This window comes from Heloderma suspectum, chromosome 7 (genome assembly GCF_057233095.1).
Source record: "Heloderma suspectum isolate Gila_16-S chromosome 7, 16-S_ref, whole genome shotgun sequence".
NCBI lineage: Eukaryota > Metazoa > Chordata > Lepidosauria > Squamata > Helodermatidae > Heloderma > Heloderma suspectum.
This window is the reverse complement of record NC_139464.1, coordinates 49,795,607-49,822,537: the sequence shown is the minus strand read 5'-3', so window position 1 is coordinate 49,822,537 and position 26,931 is coordinate 49,795,607. Positions and strand designations below refer to the sequence as shown.

Below are 26,931 nucleotides of genomic sequence, written 5' to 3'. Positions count from 1 at the left end.
ACTCCATGATCGTTATAACATTCCATGACTTCACAGCTGCTCAGCCAACCACTGGATAGCCTTGGAAGCAACAGGCAGATAGGTGACACCCAGTTTTTAGTCTTATATAGTATATAACCCCCTTCTGCTTTCCTCCCTCCCCCAAAGAAAAACTTGAGCAGTGAGGGTACTGTATGGAACAGAAACACAGAAATGGTTTTATAAATAAAACAGAGTATTTGAGATACCATAGATGGAATAGGGTCATGTAACTCTCTGACTCTCGGGGGGGTGGGGGCTGTTTTAATTTTGGGAATAGAACAGGCAATTTAAAATACTTATTAACTCTCAACCACCAAGTTTCAATCCACATAGGTCTTAGGGTGCCTCAGGAAAATGCTTAGGCTTTGGTGAACCAGAGGAAGGAGTTCTATAGGTGTCTTAGGTTTTTCATCCTTAACCTTTCTTACCTGTACCGGTAATCTTGAACTTTGAGGCAGAATGTCAGAGAAGTAGTTTCCTACAAGAAGAAAATGAAATTCTGCGTCAAAAAGTGAGTGTGGCAGTTTCTGGAGTCTCCATGTAAAAATATTATTTTTTCAGTTTCAGTACATAACCTGAGCTATTAGCATGTTCACATATCACTATCACTTGGGAATCCTGGCTTAATACACCACAATGACCCAGTTCATATGTCACGGCAGGAATTGTGGGGATCAGTGGAGTGCATGAGCTGCATGCTCATTGTTTCTGTTTTTAATTAACACCCTTGTCCTGGATTGTTTTGTGAAACACAACTCTGGGTTGTTTATAGGTTAAACAACCCATGGGTAATTGTTGGGTTAATTTGGGGTTGTTTAACCAGTAGTTTCTGGGTTTGCATTTCATGAAACCAGTCAGTAATGGAGCATTCCTGGATTGTTGATTGAAAGCAGAAATGATGAGTGTGAGTCTCGTGAGCTCCATTTGTCCCCACAACTCCTGATTAAACCACCCAGGAATTGCTGCCATGACATGCGAACCAGATCAGTGTGAATGAGCAGTGTGCTGGTGCATGCAGGATGTTCACTTCTCCCTTTGTGCGAGCAAGTAAACAAAGTAAACATGCCAGCCATAACTTCACGTGATATCCAAAGTCAGGATTATCATGAAGTGTGTCTAAACAGGATTATAAACCAGCTTTAAATCAGGGTTTGTTGTTGGTTTACAAATCCTGACTTGTATAGGTGCACTTAATCATAATCCTGGGTTCATACATTGCACAAAGCTATCCCTTCATAGCCTTTTTATTCTCTTGTGCAAAGCGGCTGCAAATGACCTGTGTGCCTCAGCATGCTGTTTGTTCACATCATGGTTTATTAAGCCAGAATTCCTGTCTTAAAGGGACATGTGAACACAGACACCAACTTGGGGTTAATAAATACTACATGGTATAAATATGGCTGGCACAGGGATACATGGAGGGAAGCTGCAATTCATCCCTTTCCGTTCTCCTCTCCCCTGCTTTCTTTCTTTTAGCTCTTTGCCTTGCAGGCGGAGCACTTCCGAATGAAGAAAGAGGAGCAGCAGGAACAGGAGGAGGAGGAACAGCTGATACTTCATCACAAGCTTCCTTCCTATGTGGCTAACATGGACCATCTCGGGGACTCAGAGCTGTGAGTCTGTATGTGAGAGGGCGGGTCAAGCGGCTGCATGAGGATCTTGGCCCTTTTGCAGTTGTTTGCTGCTAAACTTGGAGAGGCAACTTTGGAGAAGTGTATATTCAGAAAGATCAACAAAAATGTGAGAACTACTGGGTGTCTTTGTCTTCCTTCCCCCCACCCTTCCAGGTTCTTGCAGAATTGATTGGTCTCTTTTAAAAATTCACTTATGGAACAGCCTCTGTATAGAAACTTTCTCTCTGTGCTTCATGGCTTGTAAATAAATGCTGATTGGGTTTAAGGGCCCTTTGATTAAAAGTGGGAAATCTCATCCATGCCAATTTTACTGCTGGTGAGGATCAGGCAACTCATTGAAATCACGGAGCTTTGATAGTGACTTTTTTGACCTGGTAGGACCCGCCACCTGGATTTGTGGCTGTACACTGAGATTTGGTATAGGCTCTGTCCCCTTGTGACTATCTTGATATGGCTGTTCATGCCAGGGCAGCAGTTACCATGTCGCAGCTTCTTGCTTACTACTAGCAAATTCTACATACATGGAAGTCCATTTTGTTATGGCCCAGTTATCGTCAGGTGCTCTGGTCTTGAACTGGGTAAGAAGGAGCCCAAATATCCTGACTATTACCACAGTTCTGCAGGGCATGATAATGACAGCGGGGCTTTCTGGGCCATAGCTTCTTGTGTGTCTGCTGCTGGTGTTGTTGTTAGGGGAAGGTTATGCTTGTTGTCATACTGGGTCTTGGAGGACAGGATAGCATCCTCAAAGGTACAAATGCCTTAGTTTTGTACAAAATTGAAAATATACCCAATGTTAGAGAGGGGGAACTGCCAAGTGCTGCACTCTATGCTACCTAAGCGCACATGCATATACATATACACTTGCCACATGAACAATTTGAAAAAATAAAGTTGAAAATAACCCCCCCACATTTTGCAGTAAACAAAAGTAAGTGGATTATTTGGACAGAAATAGCCTTATGTAATCACAGTATTAAGGACTAGCAGCATATTTGGATATTGAGTTAATTTTTATAACAATGAAATCACTGAACTCTTAAATAGTGTATAAACAGTCCTTTGAGGGGAAAGGTGAAAAGGTCGAACACAAGGGAGAGGCCAGGTCAAAAGGATGGCAGATGTGGTATACTTGCTTCTAGCATCTCCAAACTAGATCAGAGGTCCCCAGAAAAATGCAAGCAGCAAATCACAAGCAACTTAGGCCCTGTATGCTCCTCTCATGAAGATGGCAGCTGCCTTTAGGAGCAGAAATGCATTTTGGGTTTGAGTATTGTGCATGTCTACAGTGTATACAGGAATTGTCATTCCCTAATGCTGTAGATTGTCTTACATACAAATCTTCATACTACACATTTTGGATGAGTTAAATCTTGTCCTAAAAAGGATTTTGCTCACTCCAAAAGAGATAATATTTCATAGGAGGTGTTTCCCTACCCCCCACCCCCGTCTTGTAGCATCTTATAGTCTCAATATGAGCAGTCTCAGACTGCTGAGCTACAATTCATCAAGAGGTTCAATCTCCAGAGGGTTGCATCAGGACAAAGGGTTTTTTTCCCATCATGCTACATGCATTAATTGGCTTACCTAGTGGCAAGATGTTTGTGTTATCAGCAACAAGTGTTTTATGAATGGCCACTGTTAATAATGTGATTGTCACTGTCGGTACTTTCTGCATTTAATTTGCTTCTGACCTCAGTATTTACAATTCCCCCCTTCCCAACCATGTGCACTCCCATCCTGAAATTCTTAATAAGACTTCATGCATCTGATGACGTAGACTATAGTCCACAAAAGCTTATGCCATAATAAAGGAACATAAGAATTGCCCTGCTGGATCAAACCAGGGGTCCATCTACTCCAGCATTCTGCTCACACAGTGGCCAACCAGCTGCCCACAGGAAATCCACAAGCAGGACATGAGTGCAACAGCACCCTCCCACCCAGCAACTGGTGCACATAGGCACACTGCCTCTGACACTGGAGGTAGCGTATAGCCATCAGGACTAGTAGCCATGGATAGCCTTCTCCTCCAGGAATTTGACAGAGCTCCCTTTTAAAGCCATCCAAATTGGTGGCCATCACTACATCTTGTGGTAGTCAGTTCCATAGTTTAACTATGCATTGTGCTGGTCTTTAAGGTGCTACAAGACTCATTGTTGTTTTTGCTGCAGCAGACTAACATGGCTACTGCTCTGGGAAAAAAGAACCGGTGTTCCCTAAAATTTCCAATTTTTCTGTTGGGAAAAAAGGGAAGTCCTCCTGGGGGTGGGTAGGGGAACAGAAAAGAAAAGACAAGCCTTATGTGGGACACAGACTAATGGCAATCTAGCACAAGTAAAAAAAAAACAGCTTTTGAGAAACTTGTTAACCAATCACTGTGGTAATCTCTTAGAAATTGACTCTTCTAGTTTGGGGTCCATGTCTGGCGTAGAGCTTTTGGGTTGACTGCCCTTAATTTTTCGCCCCTCTCTCGCCCTCAGTGACATGACATGCAGCCAAAGAAACACCACTCACTCTCTCCAGACCCGAGGGGGATTCCTGTCTTCCTTGCTGTCTCAGGGTAAAAAGGTCCCCTCTCGAGGGACACAGGCACCAGGAACCACCTCTGTGCAGACTGGCGTGGCACTGCTGGGCAAGAAAGAGCAGTCAAATCACCAGGTGAGAAGAAGAGTGCATGTATGTCACAGTTGTTCTAATGATAGGGAAACACTTCTGTTCCTCTGCGATCTTTCAACTTTAGTATTTAGAACTAGGATGAATATCTGCTGTATTGTCCTGAGGCCTAATGTACAGGCTGCCTGTGGAGTAATTTTATTATCTGGTATATTTGCCATCTGTCCTCCTTTTGAGCCACAGACAGGTTGCAATTAACTCCTGGTAGTTTCTTGCACACCACCACCTCGGCTGCTACGTAGTAGAATGATAACTTAGGCATAACATCCAGTTATTGATAGCATTTTGGTACAGCAGCCCAGGGAAACACCTATGAGGTTCACAGGCCCTTAGATCAATTCATACAAATGGCAGCGTATGTATATAGGGTTCCTTTCCCTGGATTTTGTGCTGTTTCCAAGATGGTAATGGTAGAGGCGCGTTGAGGGTATATGGAAGAGAGACACAGTAATGTGCAAGTCTTTCCCCACCTCCAAATGGTGCTCCTAGATCTGCTATGGACCAGAAGTACTAATTTAGGTATGGGGCCTTGGAGAGCCCAAACTTGACAAATCTTCCCCTTGTCTTCTAGAGTACCAAAGTGAAGGAGGTGGTGACTGGCTGCAAGGAATCAAAATGTTATTTCAGTGGCTTGGTGGCAACAGAGCCCAACTCGGTACAGCAGCGTCAGAGGCGCCTGCAGGATCATGGGAAGGAAAGGAAGGAACTTTTATCTAAAACAGTTTCCCAAGTATGTATCTGGAGACTTGGATAGATTAGACTATGTTTTTTCCCCATATTTCTGTGCATATATGGGGAAAGTCAAACATATGCTGACTTTCTAGTAGTACCCAGGCAGATTGTTCTAAGGCAGGTGTGCAGAACCTCAGACTCAGGGGCCAAATCTAGCCCTCTGTGGTTCCCCAGATGGCCACGTCCCCTCCCCTGGCCCAACCTCCTTTCCCCCAACCACCGATTGGTTGGTGGTTTCCCGCTTTTGCGCAGTTTTTTTCCCCATTCGAAAAGGTTGCAATGCCTCTCCTAAGGCTTAGTTGCTGGCAGTGAAAGCTTTAAGCTAAAATGTGCTGGTATGTTTTGTAATGTTTTTGTATTTCGGCTCCACCACTTTTGCCTCCGGCCCCGCCCACCACTGGAATGCGGCCCCCAAGAGTTTCTCCAAAGTGGAATTCGGCCCTTGGGCTGAAAGAGGTTCTGCACCCTTGTTCTGCTGACTCATGTATGTCTGAGCAGTCTGTTGTTTGCTCTGTTGATTTTTAATGAGTCCCACCTTTGAATTGAGCAAGGGGTGAACAGTGAGCTTCTGCACCTTGGATAGCTCCTTTAGAGTTCTGACTGGTTCTGACTGAAACCCGGAGCGAGTCCACCACCCCACTGACATTGAAGGCACCATCCTCCACTGGAAGAGATGTTGTTAATTGCTGCATCTGTCTGTAAACCTCTTTCCTCTTTGAATGGGATGGGCCACTATTCTAAGTTACCTCCACTTACAGCTGTTCCGCTAATGGCATTGGCTGTGCATAAGCAGGTGACAAACTGATCTTGCTCCGTGTAAATACCTTAAGCAGCATAAGCTCTAGAAAGCAGCACAACCTCTGCTGAAGCAGTACAACCTCTAGAAACAAAACTTCTTCAAACTGACTATCTTTATGAAACCTTAGAGCCTGGAGAATTACTTAATTGCTTTTTCCTTTTCTCTGGGTCTTCAATATTTTTAAGGTTGGGGAACCATAACTGCTCACAGTACCCTAAATGGAGATGCATCCAGTGGAGGCTGGTGGCTCTGGTGTCAGTGGGGCCGTGAATCCGCTCCGGGTTGCAATCAGAACCAGTCAGAACTCTAAAGGAGCTATCCAAGGTGCACCTTGGATAGCTCCTTTAGAGTTCTGATTGAAACCTGGTGTGGATTCATCATCCCATTGACATCTGAGCCACCAGCCTCCACTGGGTGCATCATAAATTACATAACAGTATGATGATACCTGCTGTTCTTATACTCAGTTCCTTTCCTAGTCATTCCTAACATTGAATTTGCCCCTTTTCACTGCTGTACTCCACACTGAGCTGACACTTTTGGTGAGCTTTCCACTGGGACCACAAATTCTCTTTCTTCGAAGGCTAAGAGCCAATTCAGACCTCATTCTCTGTAAATATGATCACAGGTAATTTGTGTGTGTATGCCAGTGGACATGAATAACTGAATCTCATCAGCCATTTTGTTACAAAGACACCAAGTTTGGAGAGACCCTTTTGGCCCTCTTCAGTCTGCCCTTACAATCCTGAATACTGTGGTTTCACGAACAAGTTTGGCTACCTCACTATTGATCCGTGCTCTGAATTATTTGAGTAAGTTAGGTAGCACTGGTCCCAGTACAGTCTTTATGGGAACCATTGTATGCTTCCTTCCATATTGAAAACGGTCTCATTAATCCTGCCCTTTGTTTCCTGCCTCTTAGGCAGTGACTCTTCCAGTCTGTTCGTTTGCTCATTGTTCAGCTTGCTGAAAAACAGACGTGTCGGACTCTACTCGGTATTTTCCTCTTTCTCTGGGTTGCCTGTCTGTGTGTGTCAATATTGCTGTGGAGCTTCTGGTTTTCAAGGCCTTATGAGGAAGTGACAGTTACTGAATCTTTCTAGCCCTTCCGGTTGATACCGCTGACTGAAGGAATTGTCACTGAATCCCACATCTGGTGACCACAGTTATTTCCAGCTGTGACAGATGCTCTTCTGCTTGGCACTTACATCTGCCTTAAGAGCACTATGGCTGCCTTACCCCGCCCCCGCCCCGTCCCACCTGAACACCCAAGGTTTCCCCCCCGTTCTCAGCAGGGCAAGGAAGAATTAGGGTGAAGAATATTATTTAAAATGTGTCAGACTCTCACAGTTTTGCTATCACCCCAGGAAGGAGAAAGCGTCCCCCCCCTCCTGTCAGTGCTAGTGGCCCCCAGAGAGGCCTGGGATTTGCTGTGGGATCTGCGCACTCCGTGTTGCTTCTGCTTACGAACATTGCAGCTGGGGCACGGAGTTCCACCATGCAGGAGAGGCTTTTGGCAGTAGCCACGTATAAAGATTTAGCCTTTGTCCCACGTAGTGTTCTTCTGCCCCTCGTAACACCCCCATTTAATGGCAGGAGCTTGTTTTTCAGATATGGTTGAGTTATCCAGATACTTTATTGTTGATGGTCTGGTCTGGCACTTCTGCTGCCCCTGGCTTGTGTGGGGAAGGATGGGTGCTTGTAGCTAAGGTTCTGGATTGGAATGTGGGTTGTTGGATTGGGATTCTTTTGCTTCTGGGAGCTGGGTGCTGCCCTTCCTTGCTTTTCATGTAAAGGGGCCCTTCTTCAAGGACGATTCTTCTGTGAGTGGGTGGAATATGCAGTATGTGAGCAACCATGCTCTGTCTACAGTAGATAACGAAGCCTCCTCCCTCAGCTCTCCCCACCGGCAGCCACTCCAGCAGGCGGTATAGAGGGAGTTGAGAGGGGGAAGCAGGGCCATTCCACCAGCCCTGCGGAAAGACGACTTCATTTTTTCCTCTTCCCTCCCCATCCCTTTTTCCTTGTGTGCCGTGTCTTTTTAGATGGTAAGCAGTCATGGGCAGGGACTGTCTTATTTTATTGATTGTATGTACACTGCTCTGGGAGCCTTTTTAGCTGAAGTGCAGGATAAAAATACTTTAAATAAATAAATAATTTCTGCTTCTTGCAACTTGCCTTGTAGCACTTCAGCTGCTGGTATGAAGCGACACCTGGGCCTTGGTTACCTAAAACTCTTTACTCATTTAGCGCACTGAGATGGACACAAATAGCTTGACTGATTCTCCTGGCTTGCTGTACTATATGCAGGGTCCTTCTCTTGGTTTAGGGGCTGCCTGTTGAGAGGAAGATGGAGACTAGTACCACAGAAACAGAGCCATCCCCTGAGCTTCGTGCTGAGGAAGCAGAAACCTTGACCAAAGCTTTTGGGTCTAGCACAGACCCTGGGGGTATCAGGCAGGAGCAGCCGTTCATTGTCCTGAGCCAGGAAGAATATGGAGAGCACCACTCGTCCATCATGCATTGCCGGTAAGGGCTACTTCCCCTTGGGGAAGGTATGGATGGTGACTGGAGAGCCATTGTGGTTCTGTGGATCGAGTACTGGACTTGAATTTATGGAATCTGAGCTCAGCTCTACAGACTTGGGAAGTCCCAGTCTCTCCTCACCTGTGAAGTGCAAACTATGACTGACCTCTCGGGAAAAACAACAAAGAGACCTGTGACACCTTAAAGACTAACACGTTTATTACTGCATCAGACAACGTTCCCCAACCTGGTGCCCTCCAGATATTATGGACTTCAGCTCCCATCAGCTCCAGCTAGCATGGCCAGTGGTCAGGAATGCTGGGAGTTGGAGTCCAAAACATCTGGTGGGCACCAGGTTGGGGAAGATTGGTATCAACTTACGTGAAGTGGGCTGAAGTCCACAAAAGCTTATGCCAGAATAGATGTGTTAGTCTTTAAGATGCCACAAGACTCCTCGTTGTTTATGCTGCAACAGATTAACATGGGTACCCCTCTGGAAATTACGACTGCAGATTGTTATAAGGATTGCAAAGGGTTCTGCATATTAAAGGTACCATTTAAACAATGCTAAGATCTTATCTAGATGGGCTGTACTATGTGTAATATGATCAAGTAGCAGAAGAAACACCAGCCCATAGTTAGAAAGAGGCAGCTATAACTAGGAGTGTTGGAAGGACAATTGCATAACTTCCTTCTGTGTTTAGGGTTGACTGTTCTGGTCGAAGGGTGGCCAGTTTGGATGTGGATGGAGTCATCAAGGTGTGGTCTTTCAATCCCATCATGCAGACAAAAGCTTCTTCCATTTCCAAGTCTCCCTTGCTCTCCCTGGAATGGGCAACCAAGCGGGACAGGCTGGTGAGTAGCTGGGCTTGTTGTGATGGTGAAAATCTGGAACTGATGCTGGAGCAGCCAGAACTGCTTTTTACTAACTAGCTAAGCCTTCCCACAAGCTGGTGCCCCCTGCCAGATGTGTTGGACTACAGCTCCCATCATCCCCAGCCAGCACGCCCATTTGCCATGCTGAATTTGAGCCTTCTATTCCCTTTTTGTCTTGGATGTCCCATGGCACTAAACTGTACCATATGGTATTCCTTGGGGGCTTCAGTGAGCACCATTTTCCTTTCCGTGACTGCTCAGTGCAGTTGAGACTGTGACCCAGTTCTCATGTAATGGGGGCAAATTGTGGGTTAATTAATTAACCCAAGATTTGCCAGGTCACATGCCACGTGTTGCAGTTTTGAATATGCAACCTCCAGTCGTCCCGATCATAGGTTGTTCTGTGATGTAGATAGCTGGATATTATTTGTGGGATTAGTTCTTAGGTTAATTTTGGGTTGTTTAACCCACAAATAACCTATAGGGCCTGTTTGCACATAAGGACAACCCAACGGTTTAAAAACCGCTGGGTTGTCATCCACAAGTGGGTCCACTTGTCCCCAGTTCTGCTCAACAGACCATTGGTTCATAAACTGATGGGTTGTTACTAAGTTTGAACCAGGTCATAGCATCCCAGTTCGCATGTCATGGAGCAACGTATGATCAGGCCAATCAGAGGCTGCATATTCAAAACAGCAACAGCACACATGCAGCACATGACCCAGCGAATTGTAGTGTTAATTAACCCATGATTTGTCATCCTTACAAGCGAACAGGTCCTACTTCTGTGAATCTAGGAGCTTTCCCATGGCTCTTCCCAGATTCTGGTGGATGCAAAAACTTCGTAGCATGATTGACCATGGGAATGAGAGACAGAGAACTGTAGAAAGACACACACCCCATTCACACATTCTATTTTTTATTTATTTTATTTTAATTAAATGTTTACTTTTATTCAAACTGTTTCTATACCTATTTTCATGTAGTATCTGTATCACAGCAGGCTACAACAACTTTTGTATGAAAGGGAACTGGTAAACTATTGGAGCTCCCATACAAGAGTTCTTACTGGCTCCTACCCTGATACCTCCAGATAAAGGTTTTACTCAAAAGCTTGTAATAGATCCACCCACTTATTTTAAGTACATTAAAAAGGATATTTATTAATTTATTCATTCATTCATTCATTCATTCATCCATTTCATTTCATTTCTATACTACCCAATAGCCACAACTCTCTGGGCTGTTCACAAAAATGATACATACTGGGCTGGTTCACATATAATGCTAACCCATGTTTTATTTAAACCATGGTTTGTTGTCCTAGCCAGGGTTTGTCTGGCAGACGATTGGACTAACTATGTTTTGTTTCCCTTCTCCTTCACCTACTCCCTCCCTGTATCTAGGGATGTACGAAAGTCACTTACCTTTTCGCAGGGGTGCTTCGCGGTGGGGGGGAGGCGCTTCGCTTCTCCCCCCAAAGTTCAGGCGAGGGGGGGAGGCGTCCCGCCTCGCCCGGCCGAAATTCAGGCCGGGGAGAAGCGGCCCGTCTCCCCGGCCGCGAAACAAAGTGTAAAAAAACCCCCTAAAACCCCGTGATAGGCTACGTAACGATTAACGTAGCCTATCACGGCTAGATTTCCAAAGTCAGCCGTGATAGGCTACGTAAATCGTTACGTAGCCTATCACAGGTGACTTTGAAAAAACAAAAACAAAAATGCGTATGCAAATGGCGGCGCCCTATGGGCGCCGCCATTTGCGTTCCTTATTTGGTCCCGGTAGTTCACGTAAATCTTTACGTAGACTACCGGGACCAAATAAGGAACGCAAATGGCGGTGCCCATAGGGCGCCACCATTTGCGTACGCATTTTTGTTTTTTTTTTCCCAAAGTCACCCGTGATAGGCTACGTAACGATTTACGTAGCCTATCATGGCTGACTTTGGAAATCTAGCTGTGATAGGCTACGTTAATCGTTACGAAGCCTATCACGGGGTTTGGGGGTTTTTTTACACTTTGTAATGGTGGCGGCGGCAGCTGGTCAGAAGACCGGCTGCCGCCCCCGCCCCTGACGAAAGGCTGACGAACCGCCGCCGGGACCCACCGCCAGGAGGGACATTCACCAAAGGTAAGTCCCATCCCGGGGGGGGGGGGGAGAATTTCACCGCCGATTTCGGGGGGCCGAATGCGTTGGTGCTCGGCCCCCCGAAGTTTTGGGGAGAAATTCTCCGCCATCCCTACCTGTATCCCAAATGGCTTTGTGGCACAGCAGTACTGGCATGTAAAGAGGCTGGGTTTTTTTTACCACTCTTACCACTGCCTCTCTAGCCTAATGAAAGAGCCCATGAACAACCCATGATTCTGGGTTCGCACATAACGACCCATGGTTTAAACAACCTACAATTCACAACCCAAGAACAACCCATGGGTTCTCTTTGTGGGTTCGTGGTTAATTAAACCATGGTTTGTCATTACGTGTGAACCAGTTCAGTGTTGCACTTTTCAGAATCCAGTTCTAGTTCTACTCATGAATTCATGTTCTACACTATTGGTGTCTCCTTAAAAATCAGAAACTGCTGTGACATGTTCACTATGACTTAAACTCAGAGACTTAAAAGCCCTACCTTACAGCCATTGCAAAAATATATATATTCTGAAAGCAAGCGCTGCGGAGATTTAATTGTTGTTTTTTAACAGCACTGTGAATTCTACCTAGTGATTCATTCTTGTGCATTCGCCATTTTGTGAGTCACTTCCCAAATCCATTTGTTACTGCTTGACCAAAAGGACCAGAACCCCCTTTTCTTCCTCCTCTCCCTCCTCTTTCCCACTACCCCAGCAGTCTCCCTTCTTTCTTTTGTACATTCCCAACGTCACACGCTTTCTTCCACCCCCACTCCAAAACTCTGTTTTTCTCTCCGCTTCACTAGTAGCGATGCCTTGCAGAAGGCCAATTCCAACCTTTTGCTTCTGTGACAGAGCAGTTGACTGGATGATAAGGGGTGGGGGCAGATAATGAAAGCATGGAATAGAGAGGGGAAGACAGGGGCCAAAGGGGAGGTCAGAGAGAAAATGGAGAGGGGTAGAGATAAAGAGGCAAAGGAATAAACCAGGAAGTGGGGATGTGGAGAGAGGGAGGGAGGAGATGGGGGAAAGTCACGGGCTATGCCTAGCACATTTTGCCTAAGGCTCACTTCTTCAGGTGCTTCCAGACAAGACGTTTACGATGCCATCAACCCTGCCTTATTCACAGAATTTTGGGGGGCTCCACACAGCAGCATGTTCCTCTTGTAGCCTTCCCACGTTTTTCCATGGCATCTCCTGGCTTTTTTCTTCTCACCATGGGAAATCCCTTAAGTAAAAAAGGACAGAATAGCTGCACGCTCAGTGCCTCTTGATGGCTAGTGCCAGGATGCACCATCTGGAATCACCCTTAAAGTACTTCTTTTGGTCACAGAAGAAGGAATGAGTTCAAAGGCACCTCTGGCAGGAGACAGACAGAGGGTCATCCAGATAAAAGCAAAAGCAAGGGGGAGGTAAACTCGCAGGCTGAGCTTGAGATGGACCTGCCTGGCACTCGCAACCACCATCTTCGGGAGGGCATTGGAGCTGATCGAGTCGTTTTGCATGAGGCTTTTATTGTGCACTCACAATTCCTCACTCACGGTAGCTTGCAGGTCCTTTACATGACCATCATCCTCCAGGGCCTCTCCTGTGCTTTGCAACCATTGCAATTTTTTTCCCCAATGAGGAAAGTCTACTATTATTTACAAAGTGTGTTATAAAGTGCCATGTAATTGCACAATTCTGCTATACCACAGGGCCATCTGGTGGTTGCATAATGAAACATATATCATTCTTACAATGAAAGAAAACCCCTGGAAAAAGCATGTGTAAAGGAGCCAATCTTAATCCTGGAAGCAGAAGCCCCAGTAAAGGTTGGGGATAAAAGCCTCATGTAGAAATGCCCATGGTCTCTGAGGGGCGCTCCCGCCTTCCTGCAGCGAGGGTGAGTGGACAGGCCGCTTCATCTGACTAGTGGGCTCAATGGGCCTGGTGGACGAACTCTTACTGGACGCCGGCCTCCATTCAGGACAGCACATGCCATGGCAAGGTCTCCATAGAAAGCACCAACCCACTGAGCAGAAAGTATCTGCCACGGTGGCCAATGCCTTAAATGAAGCAGCTTTTCATGCCTTTGCCAATTCGGACGTGTAAGAAATATTTTAGTGGCCATGGCTGGGCACCACATGTGAAAAAGGAGCCCACACCTGCTGTTTGGGCAGTTTGACTCCTTTTGACTCATGATAGGACTGCCCCTGGCTCCGGTGGGAGCTATAGTCCTGGGTCATGTCTAAGCATTGCAGTTTCCCTTGTTGGAGCATCTTCCTCACTTCCCCTGATGAGGTTGGTAAGGGGGAAAACTAACACGGTTGCAAAAATAAGGAAAGGTGCTTTGGTTTGATTCTGTCAGTGTGCTCTTCCCCCCCATACCCCCCCCTTTCTATCCACTCCTGCTTCTCCCTACAGCTTGGATAGCAAGTGTTCTTCCAAATCCACTCTGTGTTGGGGATGCTTCTAGAACAACATAAGTTACTGGTGTGGGGAGAGCGTGCTTCAGGAGCCCTCGTGTCATGAGAACAATGGCAAACACAGGAAGCACAACTAGCTGGGCAAAGCTTGGGCATGATGTGTTACGCATTACCCCAACTTTGTTCCGACAATACCCATGGCAGATGGGCTTGCTTCGTTGTATTTTGAGCAGTCGCTGGCACATACTGTCCACTGAGCCATTCTGGGTGCCTTCTAAATATAGCTGTCTGTTCTGGGGATATTTCTTGGCTGGAAACCCCCCCCCCCCATGTTTTGCTTAGCCAGTTGCTCTCTTCCCATTGCTCATTTGTATTCCTCAGTTGATGCTGTAAGATATATAAGTACTAGGATACCATCCCACATGACTGAACTGATCATTCGATTGTACAATGCCTTATTGTCTTCAGCACTCAGAAAATAATAATTGCTCTTATGGAAGTCATTACGCAAAAACAATCATGCCTGAAAACAGAGAGGCTGCAGTAATACATTGAGAGTGCCAAACCATGCAGATCTCTTCTTTCCTTGACCTAGAAACCTCCACATTTCCCTTGTGGTCACAATGGGGAACTGTGAGTACAAACTTGGTTTTAGATCTCTGCCCTTCATGCAACACCTCTTACCTTCATCTTGAATAGGGCTCTGGATAGGGGTGAATGCTCCTTCCTTGTTGTCCTCGACCTCTCAGCGGCTTTTGATACCGTTGACCACAGTATCCTCCTGGACCGCCTGGAGGGGTTGGGCATTGGAGACACCATATTGCGGTGGTTCCGGTCCTTCCTCTCCGGCAGGTACCAGAGGGTAGCACTGGGAGAGGAGGTTTTGGACCCGTGGCCACTCACTTGTGGGGTGCCACAGGGTTCCATCCTCTCCCCGATGCTATTTAACATCTATGTGAAGCCGCTGGGGGCTATCATCAGGAGGTTTGGGGTGCAGTGTCATCAATATGTGGATGACACGCAGCTCTACCTCTCATTCAAATCTTCACCAAGGTTGGCCGTAGAATCCCTGTCCAAATGTCTGGAGACGGTGAGTGGCTGGATGGGGAGGAATAGGCTAAAGCTGAACCCTGACAAGACCGAGGTACTTTTGGTGGGAGACAAGAGGAGGCTAGAGGATGTTGACCTGGTGTTGAATGGGGTATGGCTACCCTTGAAAGACCAGGTCCGCAGCCTGGGGGTCATTTTGGACTCCCAGTTGTCCATGGAGGCTCAGGTGTCAGCTGTGAGCCGGACAGCACTGTATCAACTCCATCTGATACGGCGGCTGCGCCCCTTCCTTCCCGACCATGTGCTCCCATCGGTAGTACATGCCCTGGTCTCCTCTCGTTTAGACTACTGTAATGCGCTCTACGTGGGGTTACCCTTGAAGACGGTTCGGAAGCTGCAGCTGGTACAGAATGCGGCGGCTCGCCTGATTACAGGCAGCCGCCGGCGCGATCACATCACTCCAGTGCTGAAGGAGTTGCACTGGTTACCAGCTGTTTTCCGGGCCAAATTCAAGGTGTTGGTTTTGACCTTTAAAACCCTATATGGTTCCAGCCCAGCCTATCTTAAGGAGAGCCTCCAGCAGCACCAGACAGGCCGCTTAACAAGATCAGCCTCGGATGGCCTTCTCTCTGTCCTATCAGCCAGGACAGCTAGACTGGTGGGGACGAGGGAGAGGGCCTTTTCTGTAGTGGCCCCCACTCTGTGGAACTCCCTCCCTAGGGAACTCCATCATGCCCCCTCTTTGATGAGCTTCCGTCGTGCATTAAAAACGTGGCTGTTCAGGCAGGCATTTGGGGTGGGTTAGGGTATTTTAGAAAATGTTTTTATTGTAGAATTTTATTGTTTTATTGTATGTTGTACATCGCCCAGAGTGGCTGGGTGACCAGCCAGATGGGCGATTAATAAATTAAATAATAAATAAATAAATAAATAAATAAGAAATCGTGAGCAGGCCGATGCGTTCATCTGCAGCGTGCCCATTTTGTGGTGGTGCCCAGGACAGTTTCTCATATTGTGAAATGTGACTACAGGCCCCAAAAGGTTGCCACCGTGAAGCAGGCTGAGTCATACCCAGTAAACTAATACATGGCCAGAACTGAACTACGAAAGCCTGTCTCTTTTCTTTTCCCCTGTTAATTTCCAGGGCTATGCCAGGCTTTCATAGTTTCTCTCTCTCTCTCTTTTTCCTCCTTGGTGCTGGTTTGCAGTTGTTGCTGGGTAGTGGAGTTGGGACTGTTCGTCTCTATGACACTGAAGCCAAGAAGAATCTCTGTGAAATCAGCATTGATGAAGATATGCCCAGGTAATCCTCCTGAGCTTGGGCTCCTTCGCTTCACCTGAGATGATTGTAAAAAGAGTCATTTGGTGCCCTAATATCACTTGCATTATAGGTTGCTATGATTGCCCCTGGCTTCTGCTTCAGAGGCTGCCTTGACTTGTCCAAGGCTCACTTAATGTAAGGCAATTACACACGTGTGATTTGCAACAGCTCCTCATGAACACATTTTCATCTTTGCTTGTGTGAGTTGCACACCATTGCAGGACAGTCTCAGGTACACATTACCCTTGTTCATGCTGGACTGAGGGCTATGTTATGCTGTGATTTCCCTTCACAGGGAAAATTTCCGTGATGGGAGAAGTGTATACACCGAGCTCCATAATTTCACTCACAACCATTGGCAAGTGTGACAAGCCCCAGCTTTCCTCCCAGCCTTGGAGCAGCAGAAATTGCATGGCGATTTCCCAAGCTGGGAGGAAGGCTGGGGTGGTTGGCTGCTGCATTCCCAGGGCTCCTAGAGCACCTCAGTGTTGCAGGACCAAGTCAACAAGGCCCTGCTATCCTTTCTGGTTCAAACTGTGAGCTGGAGAGCGAAGCAGAGGATCGTTCCTTAGTTCAGGGGTGAGCAAACGGTAAAACTCCAGATGTTTTTGATTTCAGTTCCCAGAACCCCCTGCCAGCATGGCAGAAAGTCAGGAATGCTGGGAGTCCAAAATATCTGGAGATCTACTTTCTGCTGTCGACCTCTGCCTTAGCCCTTGAAGAGGTGCAGCATGAGGTCAGGGACAAGGGGAACGACAGGGTTCCAGCCACCACAGTTTTTGGCTTGGCTGCATGTACACCATCATGTATGGAATAGTCTGTGCTAAAATTTACCTTGCTGGCAGAACAGATTTTCTTTTTTATATACTGCCTCTTACATAGATTCACTGACCTGGTTTGCATGTAACGACAACCCAGAGTATGGGTTGAGTATGGTTGTTGTTGAATCGTGGGTTGTCCTTAAGTGCAAACCCTGTACTGTGGTTTAATCATGGGTTGTTAACCACAAACAACCCAGAGTTCACAACCAATCAACAAACCATGGGTTCTCTTCCTGGGTTGTTCATGGGTAACCACCCATAATTAAACCATACTGTGGGGTTGGCATGTAATGACAACCCACAATTCAACAACAGGCCATACTCTAGGTTGTTGTTATGTGCAAACCAGGCTGTGTGGTAAAAATGTCAGCTGTGAATTGTAGCCCTGCAAAGCACCTTTGGGATCGATCTTGTTCTAGATTTCTTTCAAGCAGCACTGAATCTTAGAAAGCTATCCCATATCTCTTGAAAATCATCAGATTGTAGGCACAAAGTGGGTAGATGATCTTTCCTAGCTCATTGGCCACAGTTGTGGGGTTATATCTGCGCTAGTTTTCAGATGCTACTGTAACCAATCAGGGTAGTTGGTTGGTGTTGATCCAGAGTGATTTCTTCTCTACCTTCTCCTTGGAACAAGCAGTGATTCTGGCCTAGGCCTTTTATCTCCTGCTTCTTCCAAGCAAGAGGTGACAATAAGAAGTAGAGTATTATGCAATATTGTACAGTTGCACCTTCCCTTCTAGTAGTAACTGGGGAGTGAGGGAGCTGGGAGCTTTGGCATCTGTGTCCCCAAAGTTCCTTTTTCTCAAGGCTTGGGACAATGTGAAAGTTACCGGAAGCTTTGATCATCAGTATTCTTGATTTCAGGGGCTGATAGGATAGTATCCAGTGTTAATCTAACATAAGTCCCATTCATTTCAGGGGGTCTACTCTAAGTAGGACTAACTTTAGATACAACCCATAATTCTTGACTAATCATTGGCCTTATTCTGTCTTATTTGGCCATGGCTTTCAGTAGCTGATGATGCTCACTTGTGCTCCTTACTTAAAAGAGTGGGAGAGATGCCTCCTGGTCCTGAGGCTGGAGGAAAAGAGAACGAGAGAGGGTAGTGGCTCACACCTTCTGGCAGTGCGAGAGGCCTGTTAGGATACAAAGCTTAGATGTGTGTGCACGTGGGGTGGCAGGGTTTAACAGAACTCTGATCAAAGCCGGAAATGGCTGTTTTCCCTCATGGCCTTGTGCAGAGAGCTGGAGCCAAACGGTGTGCCTGTATGTTTCAGGATCCTCTCGCTTGCCTGCAGTCCAAGCGGTGCTTCCTTCGTCTGTTCTGCTGCAGCATCTGGCCTTGTCAACCAGCCAGATTATGCAGTTCTGGATTCTGGAGGGAAAGGCTTGAATCAAGTGCCTGGGAAACTTCTTTTGTGGGACACGAAAACCATGAAGCAGCAGGTAGGGTCTTGTGTTCATTTTTCCAGAGCCCAATTTCTAAGAACAAAGCAGAGTGTTCTTCCCTTAATTTGTAGCTCCATAAGAAGCTACTAGCTGATGTCGTGTTCTCACCAGTTCTCGTGCAGAAAGACAGTGATTGGGTTCACACAAGACAACCCATACACAGACTGACTAAATGTGAAGTTTTATGTGTCAACAGCTGGGTTCACACAACATGACAACCCACAGTCAACCTATACTCAAGGCTGAGATGGGTCGAGTGTGGGTTGTTGTGGAAGCATGGGTTGTTGTGTTGTGTGAACCCAGCCACGCTAACAAACCATGCTTTATTAACCACAAACAATGCATGAAGAGAACCTATAGTTTGTTGTTGGGTTGTGAACCGTGAGTTGTTTGTGGTTAACAAATCATGGTTTGTTAGCACAGCTGGGTTCACACAACACAACAACCCATGCTTCAACAACAATCCACACTCGACCCATACTCAGCCTTGGGTATGGGTTGAATGTGGGTTTTCGTGTTGTTTGAACCCAGCCGTTGACACTAGTACACATAAAACTTCACATTTAGTCAGTCTGTGTATCCAGTTTATTTATTTTCTTGAAGGATTCCTTCAAATACTCGGTTTGATATTTCTCCTTCTCATTTCTATGGTATTGATATAAATTAGTATTTTTTAAATAGTTGAATGTTGCATCCCAGGTGCTTTAATACCGATCTGTGCCAATGATGAGCAGATAAATTAATGTTTACTGTTGCCACCTTAATAGGGGGCAGGGGGTAAGCCCGGATCCTGCATTGCTCCTCGGAGGGTCAGGTGGCTGCTGTGGCCAGGAGTGTCTTTTATTCAGCTTCTGCTGGTACAGCAGTTGCTACCCTTCCCAGACAAGACAGATCTGTGACCATAGTGACATATTCCTTGGCCACTTCCAGATTAGATAATTGCAATATGCTCTACGTTGTCTGCCCTTGAAGATTGTTCGAGAACTGCAGCTGGTGCCAAATGTAGCAGCCAGGAGACTTTCTGGCATGCACTCTTCAGATCATAACACACTGATCTTACATCAGTTGCACTGGCTGCCACTTAATTTCCAGGCCCAATTTAAGGTAGTGGTTCTTACCAATAGACAGGGGGAGTGTGTCCCCTGTTGGTTGTGCTGAACCTCTCAGTGGCTTTTGATACCATTGACCATGACATCCTTCTGGGCCACCTCACTGGGATGGGACTTGGAGGCACTGTTTTACAGTGGCTCCATTCCTTCTTGGAGGGGTGGACCCAGAAGGTGGTGCTGGGGGACTCCCGTTCGACTCCCTGGCCATTGGCTTGTGGAGTCCCTCAGGGTTCTGTTTTGTCCCCCATGCTATTTAACATATACATGAAACCACTGGGAGGGGTTGTCCAGAGTTTTGGGGTTTGGTGTCACCAGTACGCTGATGACACCCAACTCTACTTCTCCTTTCCATCTAATTCCAAGGAAGCTGTTGGGGTGCTGAACCGGTGTCTGTTGGCAGTAATGGACTGGATGAGGGCAAACAAATTGAAGTTTAATCCAGACAAGACAGAGGTGCTCCTGGTCAGTCGAAAGGTAGATCAGGGAATAGGGATATAGCTTGTGCTAGATGGGGTTACACTCTCCCTTCAGACACAGGTTTGCAGCTTGAGTGTACTTCTGGATTCAGCCCTGAGCCTGGATGCCCAGGTTTCAGCAGTGGCCAGGAGTACATTTGCACAGTTAAAGTGAGTACGCCAGCTGCGCCCGTTCCTTGAGATGTCTGACTTGGCCACAGGGACACTCGCCTTAGTTACATCCCGTTTGGATTACTGTAACGCGCTCTACGTGGGGCTGCCTCAGAAGAGTGTTCGGAAACTTCAGCTGGTTCAAAGAGCTGTGGCCAGACTGCTGACTGGGGCTGGTTACAGGGAGCATACAACTCTCCTATTAAAACAGCTTCACTGGCTCCCGGTCTGTTTCCGGGAACAATTCAAAGTGCTGGTCATGTCTTATAAAGCCCTATATGGCTCGGGTCCAGGTTATCTGAAAGACCGTATTCTCCCCTATGAGCCTACTCATGCCCTGAGACCTTCAGGGGAAGCCTTTCTCGCCGTCCTGCCATCATCACAGGCACGCCTGGTGGGAACGTGGGAGAGGGCCTTCTCGGTGGCTGCCCCAAGGCTCTGGAACTCCCTTCCCAGAGAGGCGAGAGTGGCACCCTCCTTGATATGCTTTCGTAGGCATGTAAAAACTTCTTTGTTCCAGCAGGCCTTTGCAAGGGGTAACTAGTCTGGACCTGTGAAAATATGACGTACGGACACTATTTTTGTTGTTGTGGTTGTCTTTTAATGTTTTGATATTTTTACAATTTTAATACTGATGATTTAATTGTATTTTAACTTTTGTACACTTATATTTATATTTCTATTTATAGGTTTTAATTGTATAAGTTTTAATGTTGTAAAGTCGCCTTGAGTCCCAGTATTGGGAAAAGGCAAGATTGATGATGATGCCCTAACATCTTGGGACTAGGATATCTGCAAGACTGCTTCCTCCCATTTGAACCTGTCCGTAGATTACAGTACACTCTTGAGATCTTGCTTTATGTCTTTCCATCAAGACAGTTGATGGGAATGCGAGACGGGAATGCGACCAGTTAAAAACATTTTTATTCTGCTTGGCTTTCAGTAGTTTAATTATGATATTGCACTTGTCTAATTTTGTAGAAATATTTAAAAGTATTTTTAGTTATTTTTATTGGTTTTATTATAAACCACTCTGGGGGTCCTTGTTAGGGCTGAAAGGTGCTCTTAAAAATAAATGGCTTAAATCTCAGGCTGAAATGTTTGGCATTTATCTGAAATATTGTCAGGAGCATTCAGAAAACATTTTCATATTTGTGTTCATTTTCCCAGTTCAAGGCCTGGCCTCTCTTACCATACCATCAGCTTGATTTATTTTCCTTTACTGGGTTTGACCCTAGTCCCTCCTCCCATTTCTCTTGCTCTTATGTTGTGATGGTGGTGGAATCCATTCTATTTGCCCCTAATTCTGTTTTCCTTCTATTTGCGTTCCAGAGTAGCGGCTGCGTTGGCTAAAGGCAGCCACTGGCATGTAGCGGGAGTCAGTGCCCACACAGGATTTGGGAACAAATTATGGGTCGTCTTTTGGAAACATACCTGAACAAAATTATGTCTCTCTCCCATGAACTTGAGAGAGGATATTCTTCCCCCTCTAACCAGGAGTTATATTTAATCTGTCTGGTGGGAAAACAGTTCTCAGCATTCAGTGGTGGGAAGCAGAAGTACTGAGAAACCTCTGAGGGGAACGATGGGCTGGTTGGGTCCAAATGTCCTGGATTCCCTCTGGGGCAGGACTGAGTGGGAGAGGAGAAACCCATATGGGAGGGATCACCGTGATGAGCAATCTGGCACCTCCGAGTAATGGTCCCCTGTGTGTTTGCCATACAAAGTTCCTAGGGGGAAGGACGCATCATTATGTTCTCTTCTAACGTTCTGTTTTGTTTGCCATTTCAGCTCCATTTTTCCCTTGAACCTGAGCCCATCGCTACAAACTGCACGGCCTTCAACCACAACGGGAATCTACTGGTCACGGGAGCAGCGGATGGCATAATCCGTCTCTTTGGTAAATTGCCAGTCTCGACTACAGCTTTCATTCCTATGGAACCATTGTAGCGGTGTTGAATTTTTATTGTATTTCTCGGCTGTGGCTTCAGAGCATTTGCAGGCTTTGGTAAGGTAGAGACTGAGTTGGTGGAATTGCACCATCCAGAAGGCAACAGCCACCGTTCCTCTTATGCAGTTGTAGGGAAGACTTGCGACCCTTGGAGCCTTTTCTGTGCTTTTCCCCAGGGCAGCCTTCCCCGGTTTGTTGCCCTCCATATGTGTTGGGCTGGGGATGATGGGAGTTGTAGTCCAACACATCTGGAGGGCACCAGGCTGGGGAAGGCTGCCCTAGGGCACTGTGGGGAGTTTTTTAAAAGACAAAAACACACAACTTTCTCTTTCAGATATGCAGCAGCATGAATGTGCTATGAGTTGGAAGGCCCATGATGGGGAGGTCTATTCTGTTGAATTCAGCTACGACGAGAATGCTGTTTACAGTATTGGAGAAGATGGGAAGGTAGGCTGTAGAGCAAGGATGGGGAATGCGTCGTTCTTGAGTTGTTCTTGGACTGCAGTTTCCATCATCCCTAACCATTGGCGATGCTGGCCAGGGCTGATGGGAGTTGAAGTCCAGCAACACCTTGGGAGCCGCATGTTCCCCACCCCTGCTGGAGAGGAAGACAATGGCCAGATCCTGGGATGATATAGCATTATTTTCATTCATTTATATTGGCCTTTATGTACAGTTTGGGGGGGCACAAGCAGCCCTCGAAGAAATTGCAACTGCTAATAACCGTAATCATATTGGTAATAACATATTCAGCTCAACAACATTAAAATGACAAAACATCAGTTATAACACATGTAATTACTGAAACGTGATGCCATCCAGAAAGGAGCTGGCGGCATGCTGCATCTTCTCAAGTCCCAGTCTCAAGGTGGTGGTCCAGTGAGGCTGCAAATCCTTTTGGAAAGTGGCTGATGTTTCGAAGGAGGTTGCTTCACTGGCTGTGTTTCTTCTGATTTTGTCAGCCGCTCCTCTTGTCTCTGTAGCTGTCGGTGACCTCGCAGAGTGGAATAACGGGCAGGTGTATCCCTTGGTGCATCTAACTAGCATCTCTTGTGCCATCCTAGTTTATTCAATGGAATATTCACAAAAGCGGCTCCAAAGTCTCTGAATACGCCCTCCCCAGAGATGCCACGGGTCCCTTTGTGCTGTCTGGCTACAGCGGATACAAGCAAGTCCAGTTCCCGCGTGGAAGGCTCTTTGCGTTTGACTCGGAAGGGAACTACATGCTGACCTGTTCTTCCACTGGGGGTGTAATTTACAAGGTATTGGCTACTAGTCATGCTGACTCTGTGCTACCACCAGGATCAGAGGCTAAATGACCATGCTGGCTGGGAATGATGGGAGTTGCAGCGCTACACATCTGGAAGGCACCAGGTTGGGGGAGGCTACCCTAGACCATCCGGCCAAGATCCACATCATCTTTATTTTTTAGAGGCAGGGAAACAAGCCTAAGGTTGCAGTCATAAATGCACTTAATTCAGTGTGATTTTCTTGTGAGTTAAAACATGTGGGATCTCGCCACATGCCCCGTAATCCATGGCTGGCTGCTGCTATTTGAAATATGCTTATACATCCCCTAGTGGTAACATTTTAATGTGCATTTATCTCACAGTGAGGAGCAAATTTCTGGGTGGAGTATCTCTGGCATGGTTACAGGAGGGGAACAAAGTTTCACTGTGAAAGAACTGTGTGTAGTCACTCTTCTTATCTTAGATTCAGGGAGCTTATAGTGCCGGCGGAAATATCAGACCAATCTTGCATTGGCACAAGGTAGCCTAGATTGAAATAAAAGTGGCTCTGTCTTGCACTTATTGGCCAGCTTCTCAATGGGCTTCTGTCAGACTTACAATTCTATACCTGTTTATGCAGTAGTAAATCCCACCGTGTTTAATGGAGCTTACTCCCAAGTAAGCCTGTGTAGCACTGCAGTATTCAAACCTCTAGGTTGTCATCTTTAAACATAGCTGCATTGCTCTGGGCTTTCCTCTTTTATCTACTGTATGTTCCCTGCAAGCTAGCTGTGATATATTACTTAATAATTAGTTATGGGTTCAAATTCCAGCTATGCCACAGACTTCCTGGGTGGCCTAGGCAAAGTCCTTTCTTAGGGGTCCAGATCCCTGGGTATATATAATATAAATAGCAATGGCCTGCATCATAAGCTGCTAAAATATTGAGCTAGGTGTAAAAGCACTTTTAAAAAAAAGCAACGAAAAATGCCGACACAGGTATTCATCATCACAGTCTTCAACTGCAGGATGTTTTGCTAGGCAAAATCTCGCCACCTCCCAGGTTGAAAGGCAAGTACAGTTATCCTGGTTAAAAACAAGGCTAGATTGTGCTAGACTTCTTAGAGTTCAGATTGGCCCAGCAATTTCTGCTGCAGGTTCTACCTTTGTCTACTTTTCTTTCTCTTTCAGCTGAGTAGCCACGACAAGGTGCTGGAAAGCTGCCTCTCCCTGGGAGGACACAGGGCCCCTGTGGTCACAGTGGACTGGTGCACAGCTATGGACTGTGGGACCTGCCTGACGGCCTCTATGGACGGGAAGATCAAACTAACCACTTTACTTGCACAGAAGCCTTAAATGGACCTGTGCTGCTAATGAAGCACAAGATGTGGACTATTGGGGGGGGCAGGGTGAAAATCAGTATTAACTATTCAGATCCAAGCTACGGTGGGGAGGAGAGAGTGTCTCAACCACTTGTCTTAATCTTGCCTTCTCCTCCTAGGTTCGAAACTTTTTGACGCTGATGCCAAACCACTGCCAGGAGTTTCAGCTACAGCTGTTCCTCTAAATTACGCTCCTAGCAGGCATGCACTGATCACCAAGCTCCTTCCAATGAGGACCAGCCCTGGGTTTGTTTGTTTTTCCTGGTGCCCCAATAGCACATGGCTGTAAACTTCCAGGATTTGTGCCAAGGTGGGAGGTAGATTTGCAATGGTTCCAGCATAAAAAAAAAGCCTGTGCAAAACCTAACAGTATTCTATGTCTGCTCCTGCATTTCTTATTAAAAGAAAACGTCTGACTGCTTTGGCTGTGTGCGTGTTGTTTCTGTAGCTTGAAGAAACTTCTGTGCATTGTAGTACAAGGCACATTTCATTTTCTGTTACTGGAGAACATCTGAGGACTTGTGGCGACTTGGACTTGTAGCCATTTGGGATGTACCATGTCTTATTGGGTTCTTGATATGGGCATCCCCTGCAAGCGGCAGTGAAAACACTACATTACTGAGTAGTCCTACAAGAGTTTAGGGGTTTTTTATATTAAAAAAGTTGTCCAATTCCAGCTTCCAGTGATCAGATCTTCTTCTTTTGTACGACTGAAGTTCTATAGCAGCCTTTCCCCAACCAGGCGCCCTCCAGATGTGACTACAACTCCCATCATTCCCAGCCAACATATCTGGGTGATGCCAAGTGGGGGAAAGGCTTGTTGCATAGTGCTAGGCAATAATTGGAATTTGTTAAAATGGATAATTGTAAGTTGGCTGTCATTCTAACGACTTCTTAGCTTGTCCCAATTTAGTACTCTTTTTTTGTTAAGAACTTCATAGGTATTTGCATTGGTGGGGCCAGGTCTTCATCTGTATTTAGTGAGCTGCAATATAGTAAAATTGCCAGCAGATGGTGAACAGCAATGTGCATTAGTAAAGGAAACTCTGAGGGATCTTCATGACAGTGGAATGAGAAGCGTGTTGGAATATTACCCGGATTTTCATGGAATCGGCTTTGGTCCATCAGGAACACACAAAGCAAGATAGGCTGATTGTAGCGTACCTTTAAAATTAGTTTTTCAGCACTTGAACATATTTCCGGGCAGGGGGAAGTAGAACTGAACCTCATCAAACTGGCAGGGGCTGCTCAACCAATGAGAGAGGCTTGTTTCCTGCCCCTGTCCAGGCTCCCCACTGCTACTACATTATGAATGTAGAGCAACTAATTTTCCCTATGTGTGCAGATTTCCCTGAACAAACCCAAATCCCCAGTTCTCCAGTGCAGCATCTGAAGGCTCCTGAGAGCTCCCCCCCATCCCAATTTTGCAGCATCCCAGCAATCTGCTGCAGAGTTATTGCTCCCACCCCATTTTCCCCCATGTATGCACTTTTGCCTATGAGAAAGGCCTTTACATAACAACAGAGAAACTACACAACATCAAAGAAGAGCAACATCGAAATAGTGATTTAGAAGAGCATTGGAGAAGTCCTTTAGGGCAACTTACTAAAGTTAGCCTTTAACCCTTTCACTGCAGGGGAGCGAGATTTATTTCTTACTTCTGAAAAAACATGCACAGAAAAGGGGGGGGGGATATGTTAAAGATTAGAATAGGCTACCTAAGGTGATTGTCCCCACTACTGCGGTAATGTGAGGGGGCGCTGCTGCACTCCTGGGGATTTTCTCAATGGGAATGGGAAAAACTACTTGCCTTGGGGAAACATGGGAATGGGGCATCCCACTGCCTTGACCACATCAGTGCCAGGTCAGAGACACACCCAGGATTTAATGCGGGGGGGGGGGCAGGAATGGCACATTGTGGTAAAACCACCAGGGAGCCACTTTCAGGGGAAAAGTCAGAAAAGGAGTTTCAGAAAATGCAGCTTTTCAAGAGGGAAGTGGCTGGTTGGCAGCAGATTGGTGACGGCATTTGTCGCGAAGGAACTCAAATGCTCAATCGCTCATGAAGTCAACCCCCCAGTTGCATGGCTTGATGAGAAGGCATGATTTATAGAACTACAGAAGGGCTGTTTCTGCCAGATCGCACCCATCATGCCACACTAACCCAGAATCATTCCCTCCCTTTCTGGTGCTC

At 46.4% G+C, this 26,931-nt stretch overlaps 1 protein-coding gene across 1 annotated transcript in view; it reads left to right on the top strand.

The window, feature by feature from the left end:
- Window positions 1–25,157, top strand: part of WDR91 (WD repeat domain 91) — a 30,610-nt gene extending 5,453 nt beyond the window's left edge. The window contains exons 4-15 of the mRNA XM_084810119.1: window positions 450–532; window positions 1,498–1,634; window positions 4,139–4,316; window positions 4,903–5,061; window positions 8,192–8,391; window positions 9,093–9,243; window positions 16,054–16,148; window positions 18,269–18,437; window positions 21,967–22,075; window positions 22,461–22,573; window positions 23,191–23,388; window positions 24,547–25,157. Of these exons, the coding sequence (XP_084666245.1) occupies window positions 450–532; window positions 1,498–1,634; window positions 4,139–4,316; window positions 4,903–5,061; window positions 8,192–8,391; window positions 9,093–9,243; window positions 16,054–16,148; window positions 18,269–18,437; window positions 21,967–22,075; window positions 22,461–22,573; window positions 23,191–23,388; window positions 24,547–24,711 (1,757 nt within the window). The 3' untranslated portion in view covers window positions 24,712–25,157. The remainder of the gene's footprint in view (window positions 1–449; window positions 533–1,497; window positions 1,635–4,138; window positions 4,317–4,902; window positions 5,062–8,191; window positions 8,392–9,092; window positions 9,244–16,053; window positions 16,149–18,268; window positions 18,438–21,966; window positions 22,076–22,460; window positions 22,574–23,190; window positions 23,389–24,546) is intronic.
- The last annotated feature ends 1,774 nt before the right edge of the window (window positions 25,158–26,931 follow it).